At 42.1% G+C, this 23,989-nt stretch overlaps 1 protein-coding gene across 1 annotated transcript in view; it reads left to right on the top strand.

Annotated features, from left to right (window-relative positions):
* Positions 1-22,585, top strand: part of LOC141148298 (perforin-1-like) — a 29,501-nt gene extending 6,916 nt beyond the window's left edge. Inside the window, exons 2-4 of the mRNA XM_073635591.1 lie at positions 12,944-13,510; positions 13,855-14,221; positions 16,819-22,585. Coding sequence (XP_073491692.1) covers positions 12,972-13,510; positions 13,855-14,221; positions 16,819-17,535 — 1,623 coding nt within the window. The 5' untranslated portion in view covers positions 12,944-12,971 and the 3' untranslated portion in view covers positions 17,536-22,585. The remainder of the gene's footprint in view (positions 1-12,943; positions 13,511-13,854; positions 14,222-16,818) is intronic.
* Positions 22,586-23,989: the final 1,404 nt, after the last annotated feature.

The raw sequence follows: 23,989 nt of genomic DNA, 5'->3' as shown, positions 1-23,989 counted from the left end.
ACTATTTTTCCTTTTATATTGTCTTTTGACATTTATAAATGCAGCAATTTAGAAATTGGATGAAAAGTTTAGCACTGGAAAACACTTTTTGAAAGATAAAAATGTGCATTTTGTATACATCTAGATACAGATCAGACCCAAATGAGGGACAAATGGAGGAGGAAAGAGGGACAGAGGGATATTGTTCCAAATCAGGGGCTGTCCCTTGAAATCAGTGACAGTTGCAAAAGGCTGAGAGGCTGGGGAGGAATAGACTAGACAATGCTGGACATTTCTGTAACCAGGAAATGAGGTGGTGTTCTTTATGACTTGCTGTAGCTTCTAATGCACATTGTAAGAAGCTCACAGTGTGCAGTGAAATCAGAGTAAACCATTTCAGTCCAGGAGAGAAGCCGGTACAGCTGTGCAAGACTAAAGGGAAGGCTGGAGGACAGATTTAAATTCAGTCTGAATCCATTTGCATCCGAACTTCAAAGTTAATAGAATACATTTTTGTATGTTATATAAATGCATGGACTTAGCATGAAAAAATAAATCGGCTTATTTAACCGCTTGCCGACCGCTGCACGCCGATATACAATGGCAGCGGTGGGCAAATGGGCGTACCTGTACGTCCCCTTTGATTGACGGGGCTAGTGGTCGCACCCGCCGCACACAGCGTGACCGTGCCCACGGGTCCCGCTGACTCGATGTCCACCGGTGCCCCGCGATCGTGTCACGGAGCAGTAGAATGGGGAGAGTAAACAAGGCATTTCCATGCTCTGCCTGGTGATATGACAGAGATCACTGATCCCTGTCATTGGGAGCAGTGATCGCTGTCATGTGAGTGGAAACCCCTCCCCCCCACAGTTAGAATCACTCCCTAGGACACACTTAACCCCTTGATCGCCCCCTAGTGTTAACCCTTTCCCTGCCAGAGTCATTTATACAGTAATCAGTGCATTTTTATAGTACTGATCACTGTATAAATGACAATGGTCCCAAAATAGTGTCAAAAGTATCCAATGTGTCTGCCATAATGTCGCAGTCACGATAAAAATCGCAGATCGCGGCGATTACTAACAAAAAAAATAATAATAAAAATGCCATAAACTATCCCTTATTTTGTAGACGCTATAACTTTTGCGCAAACCAATCAATATACGCTTATTGCGATTTTTTTTTTTTTTTTACCAAAAATATGTAGAAGAATACATATCGGCCTGAACTGAGGAAAACATTTGTTTTTTTTATAGATTTTTTGGGGATATTTATTATAGCAAAAAGTAAAAAAATATTGTTTTATTTTCGAAATCGTGGCTCTTTTTTTTTTTGTTTATAGCGCAAAAAAAAAAAAGAAAACGCAGAGGTGATCAAATACCACCAAAAGAAAGCTCTATTTGTGGCGAAAAAAAGGACGAAAAATTTTGTTTGGGTACGACGTCACACGACCGCGCAATTGTTAGTTAAAGCGACGCAGTGCCGAATCGCAAAAAGTGCTCTGGTCAGGAAAGAGATAAAATCTTCCGGGGCTGATAATATCATTACAATAAGTTTCTTTTCTTCATGTGACACACAATAACATAACAGGAAGCCGTGTCTTGTTAAAGTGACAAATGTGTTGTAGGGTTGCGGTTGTTGTTTTTTCCTCTTGTGGTTGGATCACCCTCGTATAGAATATGTGCCTGAGAACACAATGTGTGAAGAAGAGGAATCTGAATCTCTATACAGAAATGAGGACAGTATGACTTCCAGGTTCAGTCTTAGTTGTTCTCGTGTGGTTTGTGAGTGAGGCTTTACATGTATATTTGTCTCATCCTCATACACCAGCCATAGGTACATATATTCCTGTCTGCTGGTCATAGTCATGCAAGACATCTACTTACTAAGATGTTCCATTTATGACTCTCTAAGCTTTGTGGATATCACCGGTAGCAGGCTCCTCAGGCTATTCTAATCATATTAAATCAGAAATCTAACCAAAATGTCTTTTTTTTTTTTTTTTGTGTTTTGGACCGAGTATGACAAGGACAAAATCCCTCTTAGATTGTTATTGCTGTCTGTACCCAAGTTAGGAAGATTTTAAAGCCCAATTAAGCTCCCAGTTCAAATCTGCTAAATACATTGCAAAACAAAAGGTGTGCAAAGCCTTACAGTTAGGAAGTATGTTTGTAAAAAAAAAAAAATTGTACAACTGTTCACCACTCAAAACTGCATGCAAATTTGTTCAGTGCGAATGGACCAAAATCAAATGTTCTCAGGTTATATTCTTTGTAATTAACAGAAATACTGCATTTTGACCACTAGATGGCACTAAGGAGCGTACTTGTTTTCGTATGATAATTAGCACCATCTAGTGGCCACACTGCATCATGGCCACTAGATGGAGCAGAGGAGCATGCTTATTTCATATGATAGTCAGCATCATCCAGTGGTCAAAACATCTGATTTTTTTTTTTTTAGTTTTGGACTGATTATGAAAGAAATAAAACCCCTATTGGAATTTTTTTATTGCACCCCACTGGGAAGATTTTAAAGCCCAACTGAACTTTCAGTTTAAATCAGCTGAATACATTCCTAGTACAGCAAAACAAAAAGGTATGCAAGGCCTAGATTTGGAGGTGTATTTCTAAAAAAAAAAAAACTTTGCATAGCTGTTTGTCCACTGCATGTAATTTGTTCCATAGTAATGAGGTGAAATTGAATGTCCTACGGTTATATTCTCTGCAATTCCAATGCATGAATGTGGAAAATATTGCATTATGGCCACTAGATGGAGCTGAGGACCATGCTTATTTCATACGAGAGTCAGAGCCATCTAGTGGTCAAAACATCCTATTTTTTTTATGTTTGTCTGAATATGGAAGGGGAAAAACCCCTCTCAGATTTTTATTGCTGTATGTACCCCACTGGGGAGATTGTAAAGCACAACTGAACTTTCATTTTAAATTGTCTAATTACATTCCTGGTGCATTATAACAAAGGTGTGCAAAGCCTTACAGTTAGGGGTGCATTTCTAAGAAAATTACATAGCTGTTCCTCCATTGAAACTGACACAAAACAAAGGGGTTCCCCTGGATGGACTTTACTGGCACTTGCAAAGGTAAAAAATAATAAGGTGTGTAAAGAATAAAGGGCATTTATATAAAAGGTATAAATTTTATTCGTATTGACAAGTACACTTTAATAAAAACAAGCAGTAAATATCTAAACTAACATAGTGAAAACTACATGGTAGCCATGATAAACAAACAAAACAAGTTGTGATAAAAGGCACTTTTCAAGCCCGACGCGTTTCGGGGTACTTAATATCTGTAAGATCCTTCTTCAAGGGCATAATTTGAGAGAGAAGGGTTCATCTAGGCTGATTGAGAGAGAAATGAAAGAGAGAAAAGGTAAAGTAATTGATAAAGCTCTAGATAGTGTTAAGTAGAGGGTTGGGGTGATGAATTCATCACCTACCTGAAAATATATGATTATTTTTGCTTGTAAGAATTTTAAAAGCAAAGAGGGCCACGGAGGAAGGGCTGAGTATGGCAGTAAGTATACGTGTTATAGCTGGTGTAGACCAGAATACTTAAACGGTGAAAAATGCAGGTTGGTGGGCTGCAGTCACCATGGGGAGGTATGACAGTACTCCCGTCCCGCCCGACCCGGGCGTGTACAAACCAGAGCGGCGTGCTGAGGTCACAGGAAGGCGTCCCTAAAAAATAAGAGAATATAGAGAGGACCTTAAGAGAGGGTTCATAGTGGGTGGATTGACAGTAATGACTGAATGTATAAATTCATAGTTTAGTAGGAATGAGGTTCATAATGGAGAGAATGTAGGGGATGATATATATATAGTAAAGTGCATCAAAATGGGTCGCATCAAGGAGAGCAACAACAGGGAGGTCCAGCTCACCTTATACCCTAGTGGCAACGTACAAATATATGTATATATGGATTTAAATTTAAAATTAAACAAAATATAAGGTAAATACATAATTGTGCGCCAACGGGTAAATATGCTAAACATGCATATTGGGAGTTTCCATAATGCATATTATGTAGCAAGTGAGATGAAATAGTTAGAAGCAATACCATAATATATGGAGTTTTGAGAAGGACAAATGTATTGATGCAAAGCCTATATAAGAATACTTCCAATAGCTTGCAGGGACCAGAGTGAGAGCAGGCTCAGGACTGGTAGTGTGTAGCTGGTACAGCTAAGCGGAGGAGTATTAAAAGTACCTGGAACTAAAATGCTAGAGTAAGGAAAAATAAAAAGAAATAAGTGAAAAGTCATACCTTAGATGGTGCATGATCACAACCTCACAGCCAAGCGTCCGGTATGTGTAGCGTCTTGGTAGGAAGTGAGTGAGGCTGGTATAAATAGCATGGCTGCCACAATCAGCCGGCGTCAGAGATGAGGCACAGCTGTGTTGTGAGCAGCGTAAGCCGGGATGCACTATAATGACCCCCCGAGGCGAGCGTGCGCGGCGCCGCCCCAACCGCGCGCGCGCAAACATCACGGCGTTCGGAGCAGCGTCACGCACACCCGCCCCACCGGCACGGAAGTGACACTCCGGCGAATAGCGCATGCTCGCCTGGAGTGTCAACATGGAGGCAGTGGGCGTGGGATGGAAGAGCGCCCAAGTACCTCCCTAGGCGCCGCCCAAGGAATTCTTGTGGAGGCTTACCGTGCCGGGCAGCCGCTCTGGCCAGACGCGCCCCAAGGGGGGTGGGGAGAAGGAGGATATGTCATAGTAAATAGCACAGAGGAAAATAAAAAGACACATATCAATAAGATGGAGTAGCTACTGCCCAATCACGAAATTTTTTTTAGTGTATTCCTCCAAGTATGAGGGAGCAGGGAAAGGGGAAAGGGGATGAGAAAAGGAAGGGAAACGGTAAATAGAAAGCAACAATGAGGAATAGACAAGTGGCCTGCACCAAAACAAGTTATATAATGTCGGGGCAAGAAAGGGGGGGCTTACAAAAGACTGGGAATTGTAAGTTGCTGCATGGAACAGTAAACATAATAGATTATTACACAGTATGACAACAGTGAGCAACAACAAAACAATTTCAATACATATGAAAGATGTGCAAATATGTACAACAGACTTTACCTTTTCTCTCTTTCATTTCTCTCTCAATCAGCCTAGATGAACCCTTCTCTCTCAAATTATGCCCTTGAAGAAGGATCGTACAGATATTAAGTACCCCGAAACGCGTCGGACTTGAGAAGAGCCTTTCATCACAACTTGTTTTGTTTGTTTATCATGGCTACCATGTAGTTTTCACTATGTTAGTTTAGATATTTACTGCTTGTTTTTATTAAAGTGTACTTGTCAATACGAATAAAATTTATACCTTTTATATAAATGCCCTTTATTCTTTACACACCTTATTATTTTTTACCTTTGCAAGTGCCAGTAAAGTCCATCCAGGGGAACCCCTTTGTTTTGTGTCTATAGATTATTGGACGTGGCACGGCTCTCTTTCCTAAAACTGGTTGGTCACCCCCTTTTTTTGTTGACTCCATTGAAACTGGGTGCAAATATATGTTTTGTGTTAATAGGGCAAAATTAAATGTTCTCAAGCTAAATTCTCTGCCGTTTGAACATGTGAATGTAGAAAAAATACTACACTATGGCCACTAGATGGCACTGAGGAGAACACTTATAGTCAGAACCACTGAGCCGCCATGCCACTTTATTGCTACTAGATGCTGCTGGGAAGCATACTTATAGTATAGCCTATGATAGTCAGCATTACCAAGTGGCCATACCAAATTTTGGCCACTAGATGGCACTAAGGAGGATACTTTGAATACTGCGAATGTACTTGGTTTAACAGGTCTGACAGTAATCAGGCAGGGGTGTGGCAAGTGAAGTTCAAGTGAAAAAAAAGTGGTTAATCACAGTTCATTCATGATTTAGCAAGGGGAGGCGGCAATTACTTTTCACAGCACTGTATTTCCTTATGATAATTAGCAACATTGAATGGCCATACCACATTATGGTCACTAGATGGCACTGAAGAGCATACCTTTTTCCGAAAGTAGTCCAACCCATAAAGGAGCCACTGGATAGGATGGGTCCTCTGTTTTTTTTTGCCTCAACCTTCTCAAGAACCTTAGCACCTCTGACAAACTGGGCTGAGTGTACAAACATACAATATCACAGGAAATCACTGAAAGTAACACCCAGTGCCCAGTAGTAGTACTATATCAAAGAAAACAGGCACCAAACCAGTTAGTAAAGGCAAACTTAATAGATTGTCACCCAGTATGATTGGTAAAAAAGGCAAGCATGAAAATGGAGTAACAATGGCAATAACACAATTTAGCATATAGGGTGTTTAGTAATAAGGACTAGGCATTAGATGACACTTGGCATCCAGATCAACATAAACAGTAGCAAAGTCACATAAAGTGTAGCAGTGGGCAGTAATAAAGCTTGATTTACTGAACACAGGAACTATACTTCCAAAGTGCATTGATGGCAAATGTGCTAGGCTTAAACAGATTGAATATGCACTGTTCATAGAAATGAAGAAAAGATGGGAACAGAGGTGACTTACAGGATAGTTTTATGGGAGGGGAAGTCCTTTATATTGTTTTGCCGGGTATCGTTGGGGCCCTTTAGGAAGCGTTGGTGCACTGAACAACAGTTTAAATTAACCAGAATGCAGTATAGCTGCAGTAAAGATGCTGTAAAGGTGTGGTATAGGTGCAGTAAATATGTAGTAGTGCAGTATAGGTGTGATATACTTAATGTCCTGCCTCCAGTAACTCAGTCCTTGCTAGTGGTGTGAACATTGGCAGTGCACTCTTACCAGTCCTTGTGGTGTGGGCTGTGAACTTTCGTTGTAGAAAGGGGGGGCCCCTCAGTCTCTCCACAGAATGCCTCTGAAGATTCAGCAATGGGAAGTACAGTGTGAGAGGATGCTCTGGTTTCCTTTCAGCAATGGTGCAGATACGATTGCTGCGGTTTATGCTGCACTGCATTGGGTGTCTCTGCTGGTCTGGCCTCTCAGCTGTCTGGTCAGTATGCAGCAGCTGTGCTCTAATCAGTTCCCTCAGCACCAAAAGGGAGAAGTTCTTAGATCGGCCTCTTATAAACTATTCCACCACTCCCCCTCTGCCTCGGTATTCTATGGGAACTGTAGTGTAAAGGGTCTACAAGTCCCGGACCTATGATCCTCAGCATTCTAACAAAGTTTTTTATTTTATTGTGAAACAGTTTGCATACAAGTTATGTTATTTGCACATACTTATACCAGTATACATTACAAGGTAATTGTACGTAAAATAAAGATGGTTACATACATAAATGGTTTGTTGTACGTTTCTACTGACGTTCTCTATTAATATTATCATTTAAAGTAGAATATAATTATTATACTTTCATTGAGGAGAGATTTTTCAGGTGTAAAAGCAATTTATAATGATCATGAACAAGTTTCCGAGTCCTGTATCCATCGATCCCATATTTTATAGTATTTGTCTGGGCACCCTCTATTTATGTATATCACTCGTTTGTACGGGAGTGTCCCATTTACTTCTGCTTTCCACTCTTTAATCTCGGGTGGTAAAGGACGCATCCACTTCCTAGCTATTATCTTTCTACATGAGAAGAGGGTCTCCTGTAGAAATACCTTGGTATATTTTTCCAGTGGGTTCGGGAATACCCCTAACAGGCATTGTTTGGGGTCTAGTGTCACAGGTGAGCCCATGTTGTCGTGAAGAAAGGTCACTATCTGTTTCCATAGGCCCTGTATCTGTGGGCATGACCAGAGGAGGTGATAGAATGAACATTCTGAGGACTTACACATTGGACACAAAGTTGGGTAGTTGTGTTTGTATCTAGCTACCCTATGTGGGGTTAGGTATGTGCGATGTATTATATATAAGTGTGTCAGTCTGTCTGACAGTCTGGGGGACACCTCCCTACACGCGTCCAGTGCTTCTTCCCATTCCTCATCTTCTAGGTTACCCAGATCCCTTTCCCAGCGGGATTTGAGACCGTATGCTATTTTTGTGGCTATTGGGATAGTAAGCATGTTGTAGAAACAGGAGATTAATTTTTTTGGGTCTGTGTCTTTTATGATTGCTATTAAAGGATTGGAAGCTGACTGTAATGAGAGTTGTGGAAATTGTGCCTGCATTGCATGTCTTAATTGAAGGAATTTGAATACCATATTGTTGGCCAAATGGAATTCCTCTCTAAGAGTGTCAAAACTCCTAAGGGTTCCACCCGACCAAACATGGTGTAAGTATAGTACACCCCTCTCCATCCAAGGCCGCGGATCCTGGATGTTGTGGAGTTCTGATAGATCCCTGTTACACCATAAGGGAGTGAAGTCGTTATGTCTGGGTATGTTGAGTTTATTGTTTGCGAGTTCCCAGATGCGTCTGTACTGGTATATCAGGGATGTTCTGTTTATGTTACCTTCATTGGTCTTAGTGCCCATGGTGATAGCATATATAGAGTCTGAGGTTCCTTGGGCCCACCGTGGGCAAAGTAGCATCCGGAATCTTTCACTGTCTACCTTATCTATATGGTAAAGTTGGGAAAGTTGGGACGCAATATAGTAGTGATTGAAATCTGGGAGTGCTGTGCCTCCCATGTCTGTTGGGTTTTTGAGGGTTTGCCATGCAATCTTGTGTCTATTTTTCCCCCACACAAAGGGTTTGATAAGGGACTCCATTATTTTAAAGTGTTTTAGGGGTATGTATGTTGGGGCATGCCAGAGTATATATAATATTTTAGGGAGTAGTATCATTTTTATGAGATTGATGCGGCCCCATACTCCTAAGGGCAGTTTGGTCCACGACTGTATTTTAATTTTAATAAGGGAATATAATGGTTTAATATTGAGTGTTATATAGTCTGCTGAATTGTTGGAGGTATTTATTCCTAGGTATTTTATTGTGTTTACTCTTTGTAATGGTAGGGTGGCTTGGAATTCCGTAAGTGGGAAGGTGTCTATTGGTAAAACTTGGGATTTCCCCCAATTTATTTTGAGACCCGAGAATTTCCCAAAACGTTCGATTATCTGAAGAGCCCGGTGGAGAGAAGGACCTGGGTCCGCCAGATATAATAATGTGTCATCAGCGTACATGCTGATTTTTTCGGTAAGGGTTCCAGTTTTTAATCCTATGATCTCTGGGTCTGTCCGAATAGAAATAGCTAATGGTTCCGCAACCAGAGCATACAGTAATGGGGACAATGGGCAGCCCTGTCTCGTGCCTCTGTGGAGGTCGAACTTCTGAGACGGCCATCCATTCGCCACCACTCTGGCTTTAGGGTTCTGGTATAGTAATTGTACCCATTGAATGAATTTTGGACCAAAACCATATCGTTCAAGACAGCACCAGAGGTATCCCCACTCAACCGAGTCGAAAGCCTTGGCTGTATCAAGGGTGACTATCACTCTTGTGCCTACATTCTCATGTGTAGCCTGCATGTTTATAAATAGTTTCCGTAGGTTAAAGGAAGTGTTACGTCCTGGCATAAAACCTGCCTGGTCAGCGTGTATAAGGCTGAGTATCGCTCGGTTGAGTCGCATGGCTAGGATTTTGGCCAGAATCTTGATATCAGCCTGTAATAATGAAATAGGGCGGTAGGATTCCGGGTTACCCAGGTCCTTGCCTGGTTTAGGTATTAAGACTATTGTGGCTTCACCCATAGAGGCTGGGAGGGTGAATTGTTTAAACATGGTATTGTAGAGGGTAAGTAATTTGGGGGTGATTATTTCATTGTAGTGAGAGTAAAATTCTATGGGTAACCCATCTGAGCCAGGGGATTTAGATTTGGCGAAACTCGCAATTGCGGTGTCTATTTCCTCCCTAGTGAGAGGGGCCTCTAGAAGCTCCCTTTGGTCAATCGTAAGTTGAGGGAATGCTATTCCTTCCAGGAAGGGAGTCATCTCATCTGGTCCCTCTTGGGTCCTAGAGTTGTATAAGTCCATGAAGAACTCCCTGAACTTAGATGATACAACAGGAGGATCTGTGATTTTTTGCCCTTCTGGGCCCTGAAGTGCAATTACCACTGGGGGCCTATCCTCATTTCGAGCCAGGAACGCCAGGAGTTTTCCAGCTCTCTCTCCTTGCTCAAAATACTTCTGTTTGGCAAAAAATAATTTCTGTCTTGCTTTTTCGTATTGGAGTTGATTCATAACCCTGGATTGTAGTTTTAAATGGGAGGCGTTAGCTTGGGATGGGTCAGTTTGATATGTGTGTTCTGTACGCGATAATTCAGTTTCCGCCTTCTCATACATGTCTGATGAGTTTGTTTTGATCCTGTTGATGCGAGTTATTAGGGTGGCCCTGGCGTGTATTTTAAAGGTCTCCCACACTATCAGGAAGGAGGCAGAGTTTGTGTTTTCCCGGAAGAAGGTCTCCCATTCGGATGACAAGTCGTCATCCTCTGGCAACAACTTCAGCCAGAACGGATTGAGGCGCCATGAAATTGGTGGTTTGTCTATGTGGAAGGTAAGGGTGATCCTCAGCATTCTGCATAGGAATCCATAGACTTTTCTGGCTATATAGCTCTCCCTCTGCTGACTGGAGGTGATAGTGCAACACAACATTCAGAATAACAGCAGAAAGTGAACGTAAACTGATTGTAAAGAGAGAAATGTCTCCTTCTTTTAGATTCTGTAGTCAGCACCTGTCTACACTAAGATAGCCAGCGCCATCTGTTGGACATTAAGGGTGCTGACTATCAAAGCAAATACATATGGTTCTGAACACCATCTAGTGGCCATGATGTCATATTTGCAGAATTCACACATTTAAATTGTTGAGGATATACAATAGCTTCAGAACATTCTTTGCCATGTTTACACAGTATGACTTACTTACTACATGGGTTTTTAATGGGAGAACAGCTCTGCGATTTTTTATTTTTTTTAATAAATACACCCTCTTCAGTGATATTTAGGACATAAAAATAAAAAAATAAATAAAAAAATCAAGGCTTACAGTGTTCACTGTTGCTTCATCCTGAATTGTTTTCCTTTCTCATATTTTAGGTGCTTCCTTAAGTGCTGACCTCAACTTCTGATGCAAGGGTGGCTCCATTTCCTTTGCAGGGTCTTCATAAGCAACCCTTTCTCACACCTGGGATCATACCATATCCTAGGACTTGCTAATGTTGTACTCACCTACACTCACAGGTAATAGGCAACAGGCTGCTGGAACCCAGGGACACACACATGCTGTCGCTAAATTTCAGTCTTATCAATAAGTACTGGCGGTTTTAGACAGCATTCGTTCCTTGGTATTGAGTCCACTGCAGAACTTTGTTTTTGTGGTCCTTGAATGCCCCCTATGGTCACCTTTAGCACATGGTTCTCTGGACGCAGATAGACACCTGTGACCCTTTAGTGAATTGACCAATATTTCAAGAGACCAAGAAGGCTTGTACCTCTAGTTGGACAGCATCCCCTGAAGAAGCCCGACATATGGGTGAAACATGTTGGGAACTCCATCTTATAATGCTGTATCCATAAAATCTTGTTGATATGTACTTGCCAATTGTTGTGTTTCAACAATTTATTTTTCCAAAATAAAAAACTTCTTATATATTATAGTTGTTACTATTTTCAAATTTATTTGCACCTTAAAAATCCCAATCCCTCCTTCCACATTTAACTCACAGGCAATAGTTTTACTACATTAAAAAAGACACTGCAAAGCATGCACACTGGAGTTAAGCACAATGGGACTTATAGTCCTGCTAAATAAATTAGGAGAATAGTGGTAATGTAATGTGGGGCTCTCCCCAACAGGAAGTTTGGGAAAGCTGCACATGGTAAACAGAAGGATAGGGGATTGAACATAGAAGATGTACTTGTAGGCAGATGCAGTTTTTACTCCCCACTGTAGGTGGCACTCGACCAAAGCAGGAATACAGAATGGGAAAAAAGTTGGTTCCTCTATCACATCCTGAGGTCACCAGGGAGATAGCTGTCCGATTGGATGCTGGTGCCCCCATTTAACCTAGGTGGCCATCTTGGGAAGGACAGAGTCTATTTAGACTATGACTCCTGGGGTTTGGCGCACTTTGTGCGAGTGGCTAGTGTAGGGACAGGTTCTCAGACTGGCAGAGACAGAGTTTAGGGGCAGGGGAATTGTTTTTGAGGTAGGGAAAGTGCAAGGTCTACTCTATCTTCACTTAGGAAGCCTACCATTTGGGTGTGGACTGGCCAGGCCACATTCCCGCTCCACGCTGCAGAAGCTGTTGGTATCATGTCAAGAGTATGATCCTCTGCTATTGTTTGGAGGGTTGCTCCGGTTGGCTGTACCTACCAGTCGGGCCTGATTATACATTGTTGGGACTTTCTCAATACATTGATCTCATCCACCTCAGTCTCTGAATGTTCCTTTGTTGCCAGAGCACCACACTGCACCCTACCCTCATACTGATTAGTAATGCATTGTTTATTAGGTTGTACTCAGCTAAAGATTACTGATGAATTGCTATTAGAAACAAAGAGGCTTTAATACTACTTTCATTTTCTTTAGAAAGCAGCCACATCTCCATATCCTGAGTAGAAAAGCCTGTCCCTTCCCAGCATGCAGTAGAGAGGGACCCTCACTCTCTGTGTGGAAGCAGTGGTCACTCTGCAAGGATCTGACCCCCCCCCCCTGCTGAGTCAGAGCTGGAGGTGTCCAATCAGCAAGGGACATCAAGGTTTTGTTGATTGCTATATGGGTCCTCATTTGAGAGATTTTCACTTTCTTCCCATTCTGGGGAAGTCCAAAGCACTGCAGGGAGTTTTCTTCCTGTTTATCTCTTCAAAGACAATTATTTTTACTTACTTTAGCTAAAATCGTTAAGGGGGAATGTATTGAAATATAAAAGAAAAAATCTGTAAAATAATTATATATATTGCATAGTAAATCATATATAGCATATCAATAGGGAATCTAACTTTGGACTTGTTTTTTTTTTTTTTTCTGTAGGGTTTATACTCCACTCAACTGTCTGAATATGTGGCTCATCTTGGTTCTTCTAAGTTTTGCCACTTCTACTTTCTGCCAAACTCACCCCCAACTCACCTACGCCTGCCGAACTGCCAAAAAGCCAGAATGTGATAAAGTCCATTTTGTCCCCGGTCACAATCTTATTGGTCAAGGCTTTGATATTGTGACCATGAAGCAGACTAGGGCTCACCTGCTAGATCTCCAGAAGTATTCTACAGAGGACAACACATGCACTGTCTGTCACAACCCATATATGAACAAGGCTTGGCAAAAGCTTCCCCTTGCAATGGTGGACTGGAGGCCCCAGTCATCCTGTTCTAGGAAGATCAGCAGTGAGGTCTCCCGATCTTCTACATCGCTGGCTGAGGAAGCTGCATCTGAAGTGAAGAATGACTGGGAAGCTGGGCTAGAGCTCCATCACAAGGGTGTGGATGCCAAGCTAGTAATGGCTGGTTCTCAGTCCCAAGTGGCACAGTTTGGTAAGAATAAGGCCAGCACAGACCGTTATAGCTTCATCAAGCACCATCTGAGTTGTGTCTATTACAGGTATATCTTCAAATATAACATATATTATCATATAACCAGTAATCGTCATGACTTTAAAAAGTTCCTCCATTCACTTCTTTGAAAGACTTGTTTACCAGCTGCAAAATTATTTTGCTTCCAATAAAACAGATTTTGCCAATTTGTTCAGTACAGCAATGCAATATCTAGATGGCCACTCAACAGCCCCAGTACCTTTTAAGGCAGGTGTGGTGTTGTTGAATAAACAATGTGGGCATCTCCATACAGAGCAACAAAATGCTCCTGATACAAGTGTTATAATGGTAGAAAAAATAAGTTCAAGTTTTTTTTCTTGACACTCTTTCTAAATGTTGTCCCTTTACCAGCTTCCGACTTTCACACCTCCCTCTACTGAGCAAAGATCTGAGACGGGCCCTGAAGGCTTTGCCACCGACTTATGATGCCAGCACTCAGGCTCACTACAGACGTTTAATTAGCATCTACGGCACTCATTATATCAACCAGGCAGATGTGGGAGGCCAAGTGCAAGAAGTCAATGCCATCAAGACTTGCCAAATCTCCATGGATGGCATGTCAATGGATGAGCTGAAGGATTGTCTTAGCATTGAGGCCTCTGCGGCTGTCACTGGAAAAGCTGAAGCAAGTGCCAAATTTAGTGCCTGCAAGGAACAAAGCCAAAAATCCAACAAGGGGGAAAGTTTCCATCAGACGTTCAATGAGAAGAGTTGGGAGGTGAGTTGTATAACAGGAATAAGTATAGCTGGCATATACAGTTGTGCTCAAATGTTTGTATACCCTGGCAGAAATTGTGAACTTTTGGCATTAATATTGAAAATATGACTGATCATGCCAAAAAACTGATAGCAATCACATGAAGCCATTTATTATCACATAGTTTTTTGGATCATTTTTAAAGCATAATGATAACAGAAATCACCCAAATGGCCCTGATAAAAAGTTTACATACCCTGGAATGTTTGGCCTTGGTACAGACACAGAAGGTGGCACACACAGGTTAAATGGCAATTAAAGGTTAATTTTCCACATTTGTGGCTTTTTAAATCACAATTAGTGTCTGTGTATAAACAGTCAATGAGTTTGTTAGCTCTCACATGGATGCACTAAGCAGGCTAGATGCTGAGCCATGAGGAGGTAGAAAAGAACAGTCAAAAGACCTGCGTAACAAGGTAATAAAATTTTACAAAGATGGAAAAGGGTATAAAAAACATATCCAACGCCTTGAATATGCCACTTAGTACTGTTATTCACTTAATAAGAAGTGGAAAGTTTGGGGATCTCTTAAAACCAAGCCAAGGTCAGGTAGATCAAGAAAGATTTCAGCCACAACTGCCACAGGAATTGTTCGGGTTGCAAAGAAAAACTCACAGGTAACCTCAGGAGAAATACAGGCTGCTCTGGAAAAAGATGGTGTGGTTGTTTTTAAGGAGCACAATGCAATGATCATTTGACAAACAAGACCTGTATGGTCAAGTTGCCAGAAAGAAGCCTTTACTGTACAAGTGCCACCAAAAAGCCTGGTTACAATATGCCCAACACCTTGACATGCCTCATTGTTTTTATTTTTGTGGCATTGGCACAGTAAAGGCTTCCTTGTGGCAGCTCAACCATGCAGCTCTTTTTTATTCAAGTATCGTTGAATTGTGCTCCTTAAAAACAACCACACCATCTTTTTGGAGAGCAGCCTGAATTTCTCCTGTGGTTACCTGTGGGTATTTCTTTGTATCCTGAGCAATTCTTCCGCCAGTTGTGGCTGCAATCTTTCTTGGTCTACCTGACCTTCATTACCATGTTACGCAGGTCTTTTGACTGTTCTTTTCTACCTCCTCATGGCTAAGTGTCTAGCCTGCTTAGAGCATCCTGACCTACCTGACCTTTATTACCTTGTTACGCAGGTCTTTTGACTGTTCTTTTCTACCTCCTTATGGCTTAGTGTCTAGCCTGTTTAGAGCATCCATATGAGAGCTAACAAACTCATTGACTATTTATACACAAACACTAATTGTGATTTAAAGGGCCACAAATGTGGGAAATTAACCTTTAATTGTCATTTTAACCTGTGTGTGCCACCTTCTGTGTCTGAACCAAGGCCAAACATTCCAGGGTATGTAAACTTTTTATCAGGGCTATTTGAGTGATTTCTTTCATCATTATGATTTAAAAAGGATCCAAAAAACTATGTGATAATAAATGGCTTCATGTTATTGCTATCCTTAAATAAAAGACAGTTTTTTGGCATGATCAGTCATATTCTCAAAATAAATGGCAAAATTTCACAATTTCGGCCAGGGTATGCAAACTTTTGAGCACAACTGTATACTGTACCCTTGTAAACTGGGGGTGTTTAGCTCAGTGGTGAATGCAGTTTTACAGTGAGTCCACGGTAGTTGGCACTTTGGTTTAAGGGCATGGCAGCCCTTTTTTTTTAAAAGGAAACAGAAAGAAAGATCTTACAACATCAGGTCTCCCATGCAGGGGTTCTTCTCCAGCAAACACAACTAATGAAAAATAGAGAGCCATACTGCAATTGAGGCTGAGTGAGCCAGCAGCCATCAGGCTCTTGGGCTCACTCAGCTTCAATTGTAGTACCTTGCTGCGCAAGCCCACTCCTGACATCCAAATATGGTTCTCCAACCCCCCGGGTTTGCTCACTCTCTTCGAGACTTCCTAACTTCCCCCAGCCTCCCTGGACTTGCTAGCTGCCTTGGCTTTTCTAGCCTCCCAGACCCTCTCTTGGTCTCCCAGGCCCACGTAGCTGTCCTGACCTCCCCAGTGCTTCAGGTAAGAAGCCCCCCTCAGCAAGGACGCAGTCTCTGACAACCAGGTCTCCTGACGGGGGTCTGTCTCTGAATGGCAGCAACTGACCTGAGCTATGCTCAGATTTGGCTTATAACAATCCTGACCACCTGTGCATTTACACAAGCTGTAGGCAACTAGCAATGCCTGGACACAGGACGGAAGGCTCTGTCCCACCCAATACTCTTTGGAACCTTTGGAAGTCCAGAGAAAACTTAAGACAGTTTTTTTATTTGCTCACGAAACATCTGCTGACACTTCTCAAACTGAATCTTTGAGAGTCCTGTGACCTTTCTAAACTCATGTATATAGAGGCAGGGTCTTTTACTGTCCTAACCTATATAAGGTTTGGGGAATTGTAAGAATATAGTAGAATATTCCATCAAGGAGGACTAAACCCAAATGCTGCGGGGTTGGGGTGGTGTGGGGGGAGGATGGGGAGCCTTGAAATCTTTGTTATTTATAAGCATGTGTTACTAACAATAAGCAAATTAATGCTTCTTCATGAATTTTAGGTAAGAGGAGGAAAGATCACATTTGAGCAGCTTTCCTTTGACATAAAGAATGGAGACGGTGCAGCATCTTTTGAAACTTGGATGGAAAGCCTAAAGACTGACCCCGATATCGTAACCTACTCTTTGGAGCCCATCCACAATCTGGTTTCATTCAAAGGACCCCGGAAAGAAAGCCTGCAGAAAGCAATCGGTGATTATATTATTGAGAAGGCCCTAAGTAAGAACTGCTCTTGTCCATCGGGTTCACAGCTGAGTCCTGGTAGAGAGTGCAACTGCATTTGTCTTAGTGGTCAAGGAAAAAATATAAACTGTTGCCCCTCAAAAAGGGGACTTGCCAAAGTGGTGGTCACTGTACTTGGTGCCTCAAACCTTTGGGGTGACTACGGCTCGAGGACTGATGCCTTTGTAAAAATAAGTGGCTTGGCTTCTGTTCAGACACCGACCATATGGAACAATGATAATCCAAACTGGAACATACGTTTTGATCTTGGAGTTCAGGAACTCGGTTTGGTGTCTAGCTTTAAGGTGGAGGTTTGGGATGAGGATAATAAATATGATGATGACCTGCTTGGAAAATGTGAAAAACAAGTCAACAGTGGTGTGAAGGACAACATTTGTTACTTTGAACATGGCAGTGTGACTTTTACAGTGAGTGCACAATGCCTCCCTCACCTGACTGGGCCCCTCTGTAGAGACTATGCTCCTTCCACCAGTTAGACGTGTTTTCTATAGTCCAGCCATTTACTTAACTTATTAAAAAGGTTAAGAGGGAACCAGTTACAATGTTCTGCGATAAAATGATTTACTGAGCATCTAAAGTGTTAGATCACTGAAATTAGTTTTTGCCCCAACAGCTGGGTCCTAAAACTTACTGGGTGTACTTTTTATTTATCTGGCTATAGATTTATTTCTGATACTGATTTATATATATTTTGGCATTAAAATTGTATAGTTTTCTTGTTTTTAAAGCTGCACTCCAGGAAGACAGCTATATGCACAGATGAAATACATATAAGGGAACAGTGAGATGCTGGCCTCCTTTTTTGTAAGGTAAATACAGAGCAGGCACAGAGGAAATCAGGAGGGCAGTGTGCGGCTATATGACTTGATCAATTTCACTGGATCTCTTGTGAAATTATTTAATGATGATGTACCCTACGGCGTTTGCAGTTAGATAGGTCAGTGAGGACTTGTTTAACCACTTCAACCTCGGAAGATTTGGCTGCAGAATGACCAGGCTATTTTTTGTGATTCGGCACTGCGTCGCTTTAACTGACAATTGCGCGGTCGTCCGACGCTGCACCCAAACAAAATCGGCGTTCTTTTTTCCCCACAAATACAGCTTTCTTTTGGTGGTATTTGATCGCCTCTGTGGTTTTTATTTTTTGCGCTATAAACAAAAAAAAGAGCGACAATTTGGAAAAAAAAAACTAATTTTGTACTTTTTGCTGTAATAAATATCCCCTTTTTTTTTTTTTTAAAAGCAAATTTTGCCTCAGTTTAGGCCGATATGTATTCTTCTACATATTTTTGGTAACAAAAATCACAATAAGCGTATATTGATTGGTTTGCGCCAAAGTTATAGCGTCTACAAAATAGGGGATAGATTTATAGCATTTTTATTATTATTTTTTTTAACTAGTAAAATGCCGACGTATAGCTATGACGGTTCGCGGGATCGCGCTGACCTGCCGCAGTATAATGACAGCGGCTGGTCGGCAAGCAGTTAACCATTCCAGTACCAGCCTGTATATACCCCATCTTTTGCTAGGCCATTTTTCAGTGCTGTGATAATTTAACCACTTGCTACAGGGCGGCCTCGCTGTGCAGAACCACGTATATATATATATATATACAGAATCCTGCACTTCTGGGTTTTGGGCGAGGGGGCGCACCACCACCGGCTCACTCCAGTTATGATGTTTCACAGCGGAAGCTGATCAGCGGGTCCTATGGACCCGATGTCCAACGGCACCCGCTGATAGTTCAGGACACAGGCAGAATGGCGATCTACCTATGTAAACAAGCATAGGCATGCGCACAGGGTGTGCTGGGTGTGCCTGGGCACACCCTAATCATCCTGTGTGGTGCTGATTCCCCCTGCTTCCTCTCTCCCCCCTACAGTGCTGCTAGCTTCCCTCCTCTCCTCTCAGGAGTGGGGAAGGGGGCTGGTAAATATGTCATTACCAGGCCCCTTCTTTTCCTGATATTTCAAGTCCCGTAATGGGGCTCCTAAAAAGAATAGAAAAAAAAAAAATAATAAAAAATATTGGAAAAAATAATAAAATTGGAAAAAATAATTAAAAATAATAAAATTAAAAAAACTACTGACACTGTCTACTGCCTTACTGACACCAATCTTTGCTGATATACGCCCATGTGTGTTTTTGCTCTGGGGTGCACACCCTAATGTAATAGGCTGCGCACACCAATGTAAACAAGGCAGATCGTCGTTCCATGCCTTCCCCTAGTAAAAGCACTTCCCACACTACATTAATACACCAGCTAGCACACAGTTAACCCCTTGATCACCCCTGATGTTAACCCCTTCCCAGCCAGTGCCATTAGTACAGTGACAGTGCATATTTTTTAGCACATAGGCAGTCTCCCTATGTAAACAAGGCAGATTGTCATTCTGTCAGTAGGGAAGGCATTGATCCTGTGTTCCTGTAATGGAGAAACACTGATCCGTGCCTTCCCTTAGTACAAGCACCTCCCACACAGTAGGAAAACACCAGCTAGGCACACAGTTAACCCTTTTGATCGCCCCATGATGTTAACCCCTTCCCTGCCAGTGTCATTAGTACAGTGATGGTGCACATTGTGATCACAGTATTGGTGTCACTGGTCCCCAAAAAAGTGTCAGTTAGGTGTCCAATTTGTCCGCCTCAATATCGCAGTCATAAGTCGCTGATCGCTGCCAATACTAGTAAAAAATATAAATAAATAAATCTATCCCATAGTTTGTAGATGTTATAACTTTTGCGCAAACCAATCAATATACCAAAAATATGTAGCAGAACACATATTGGCCTAAATTGATGAAGAAATTTGATTTTTTTTTTTACAATTTTTATTGGATATGTTTTATAGCAGAAAGTAAAAAATATTGTTTTTTTTTTTTTAATTTTCGGTTGCTCTTTGTTTATAGTGCCGCTGATCACCGCCTTCGGGCCCTTTCACACTGGGGCGGTTTGCAGGTGCTATTGCGCTAATAATAGCGACTGCAAACCGACCCGAAAGTGCCGCTGCTGTCTCTGCAGTGTGAAAACCCCGAGGGCTTTCACACTGGAGCGGTGCGCTAGCAGAACGGTAAAAAAAGTCCTGCTAGCAGCATCTTCGGAGCGGTGTGTATACCGCTCCTTCACCGCTCCTGCCCATTGAAATCAATGGGACAGCGCGACTATACCGCCGGCAAAGCGCCTCCGCAGAGGCGCTTTGCGGTGGTTTTTAACCCTTTCTCGGTCGCTATCAGGGGGTAAAACCGTCCCCGTTAGCGGACGAATACAGATGGTAAAGTGCCGCTTACAATAGCGGCATTTTACCACCGACGCCGCCCTGGCCCCAGTGTGAAAGGGCCCTTCCCGTCCATATTCCCTGGGGGGAGGGGGGATGGGGTGGTGGGTACTAGTGCGAGGGAGGGGGCCAGGTTTGTTTGCCACCCCCCCAAAATATTGTGCACCAGCCACCACTGGTCTCCTATAGAAAATTCCACCATTATTTCCTGGTATTCATCCTTTTGGGATGTGAAAAGTAAGAATGGGTGAAAATAAAAAAAGAGGTGGTGTAATAATGAGGTATATTTCAGAGTGGCAAATGCACACTACTCTGTGATGTAATAGGCCGTGCCTCATGGGATATGAAGTTTCCTGGGTGATCACATAATAAAATGATCACATAAAAATACATTAGAAGAGGCTTTTATTTATTATAAAACGTGAAATTCTGCCTGAAAAGCAAACTTGGCCATTAATCCCTTTAACGCCGACCGTACGCCAATATGCGGCCCCACTGGACTGGTCTTTTTCTCCTTTGGGTCGCATATTTGTGTATTTCCCTTTGTGCCGCACGGCGCGTTCCCAGAACAGAGACTGGGGTCTCACCGAGGCCCTGTTCTAATGATTGGGTCCCAGGAACATCCAATTCCAGGTCACCTGATTGCCGTGATAGCCTCTGATTGGCTATCACGGTGATCAGTCCCTATGAAGCCCACCCCCGTGTTTTCTGTCTCTGGGAATGGACGAAAAAAATACATTGTATCTTTCTCTGTCCTTGCAGAGAAAAAAAAATACAAAAATACCTAAATAAAGGTTTGATCTAGGTCAGCCCCAGGTTAGTGGTTCAGGGCCAAAGGTCAAGGTCAGGGTCAAAGGTTTTGGTGGTAGGTTATGGTAGTAGCAAGAAATATACAGTTATATTTTAAAAAAAATTTTTTTTTTTTTTTTTTTACTATTTTGGGCCAGTTTTTCTTAGATAATAAAAAAAAATATTAACACCCCCCCAAAAAAAGGATTTTTATAATTCATAATTTATAATTCATAATTATTTGTGGTCAATGGTATTTTAACCCTGCCACCCCTCCCCACCCCACACACACACCTTAAACTAAAAAAATCCACATTCATTGGTGGTCAGTGCCACCTACCTTTGAAAAAACGATTGCCCAATAATCGGTGGTCAGTTGCACTTTATCTTTCCTCCCACCTTTGCCTTGAATCTGCTGCAATCCTTCATCCTACTATATTTACAAACATTCAACACTCTCCTTAAGGCTGGTACACACGGGTTAAAATATTGGCTGTTATTGGCTGGTTCAACACAAACCGTCAGACATTTGGCCCGTGTATACAGCAGCCCTTCCGACAGAAGCTGATCTAGTGATCGACTTTTATGGAAGGGGCATGCGGGAAAACCAGCATTCGATCAGCACTTTTAGACAATGGCTGTAAGCGCTGGTCAGTGTGTTCGGGAGGGGGGGGTGGCGGACCCCCTGTGAGAACACAATAGTTCAGTAACCTCACTTAGTACGGCAACCTTTCAGTTTTTGTTTTTTTTTGCTCAGCCCGCATTACTCCGTTGTGCATGGGCTGAATGCTGGCAGTTGTTACACTTGTGATGATGGTGATTGGTTCAAAGCAAAGCCACTCTGTTTGTCTCTGTACATTGTGATTGTGACCTGAACTATCCAATGACAGCTTGCCCACAGCCATTAATGGCAGCGCTTGCTGCTCATGTGTGTTAAACAGCACTCCAGAAAATAGTGTCTACCTCCCTACTGTTTATTATAAGGAGGTATTGAGGTGGTTAACAGCTTATTAAGTGCTTGTTAAGAGTATGTAAATATTAGTGTTCATAGCTTGACTGCCGGTACACTTTAATTCTCCTCCCCTTCTCTCCTGCTCTGTAGAAATAGGCTTAATGGAGTTTTAAACAGAGAGATAGTCTGAAAGTAAACAGCTGCTGTGCTTTCTCTTTAGTGCTCTGTGACATCACCCTGTATTAAATATGTATTTGTAAAACAAGGATTTTATATAATGACATGAACAATTATATAATTAAAAGTCTGTATTGAATCTGAAGCTATCAATGTATCTGAACACCAGACAAGTGCACTTTTATAACATTTGAACATACATGAAGATTCTTTGAAATCTGAAAATGTGCTTTGAATGATCATTATTTATTTTTCTTGCTTTTTTATTAAAAATTATTTAAAATAAATAAATATACCATGTAAACCAAAAATAAAGCTATCAATGCAATGTAAGGCGTATTCTTTCTATGTGCCTGATGTGATTGTATTATATCAATTACTAACTCCCCTTTATATTGTAGCTATCTTCATTAAGGAACACAGAGTGGAGAGGTGGACTGCTACGGAGTGTCTGTGACCACTTAAAGTGTATTAAGAGCCCAAATTATTTTTCTTTTTGTGGTTAGGCTTGTTGCTATTTGGGGCTCCCCTAAAGTGATACCCCCCTCTTCCTGTTTTGTGGAGTCGACAACCTTCTACCAGACAGGAAGTGGAGAAAAATTGGCAACAGGGAATCAGACAAGAAAGCTGAAAAATAAATGGCCTGGATCATTTAAAAAAAAAAACGTTATGATGATTCAAATTAGATCTACCCCGAATTAAAAAAAAAAATATCATATATTTGCTAAACAATATTTTTATTTATTATTTTATTTATTACAGGTACTTTTATAGCACCATCAATTTACACAGTACTTTATATTCTTATTATACATTCACATCAGTCCCTGCCCTCAAGGAGCTTACAATTTAAGGTCCCTAACTCAAATTCATACATACCAGTGACAGCCGGTGGTCATTTTTTTTTTTGGGAAGGGGGGCGGCAAACAGACCTGGCCCCCTCACTCCCAAACTAGCACACCCCCCCAGGGCTCGATAGGCAATGATTCTCACACTGCCGTCACCCTTCTCCCCTGCATGATCCATGACCTCCTTACGTTATACAGCCAGAGGTGTGGGGAGGAGGACGAGGTGGCGGTGCACTGCTCAATCAGTCTGGGGTAGGGCTCTAGGAGAGGCTGCTGCTGCCTGGGCCAACGCTTCTCCTCCCGGCCGAAACAGGAGGCGGGTCCTGAGACCTGTCCTAAGACTCCTGGCCAATCGGGTCTCAGGAGCTGTTTCCTGATTGGTCGGGAGAAGCAGGAAGATGTTAGTGAATATTAATTCACTAATGTCACACAAGTGGGTGGGCTAGGAGCGCAGTGTTCTGTGCCCCGATCCCACCCTTCTTGAAGCCAATTAGAGCCTCTGGCTCTAATCACATGCCTAAAAAAAAACAAAAAAAACACCACATTGAAATCCATGCGTCCGGCGCCCTTCATGTAGATTATATGTCAGGCACATGGATGGGGGGGGGGGGGCGCTCCTAATGGACATTCCGCCACTGGTACATACATTTACTAGGGGTTCATTTTGATAGGTGCTAATTAACCTACCAGCATGTCTTTGGATTGTGGGAGGAAACCGGAGTACCCAGAGGAGATCCACACAGGCAGAGGGAGAACATGCAAACTCCATGTAGCTAGTGCTGTGGTTGGGATTTGAACTCATGACCCTAGTGCTGCTAGGCGGAAGTGCTAACCATTTGAAACTTCAGGTCTCTCAAAACACAAATTAAAAATACTCGATAGAAAAAAA

Source organism: Aquarana catesbeiana, linkage group LG06, assembly GCF_042186555.1.
Source record: "Aquarana catesbeiana isolate 2022-GZ linkage group LG06, ASM4218655v1, whole genome shotgun sequence".
Lineage (NCBI taxonomy): Eukaryota > Metazoa > Chordata > Amphibia > Anura > Ranidae > Aquarana > Aquarana catesbeiana.
Note: the sequence above shows the minus strand (reverse complement) of the source record. Positions and strands in the feature narration are given on the sequence as shown.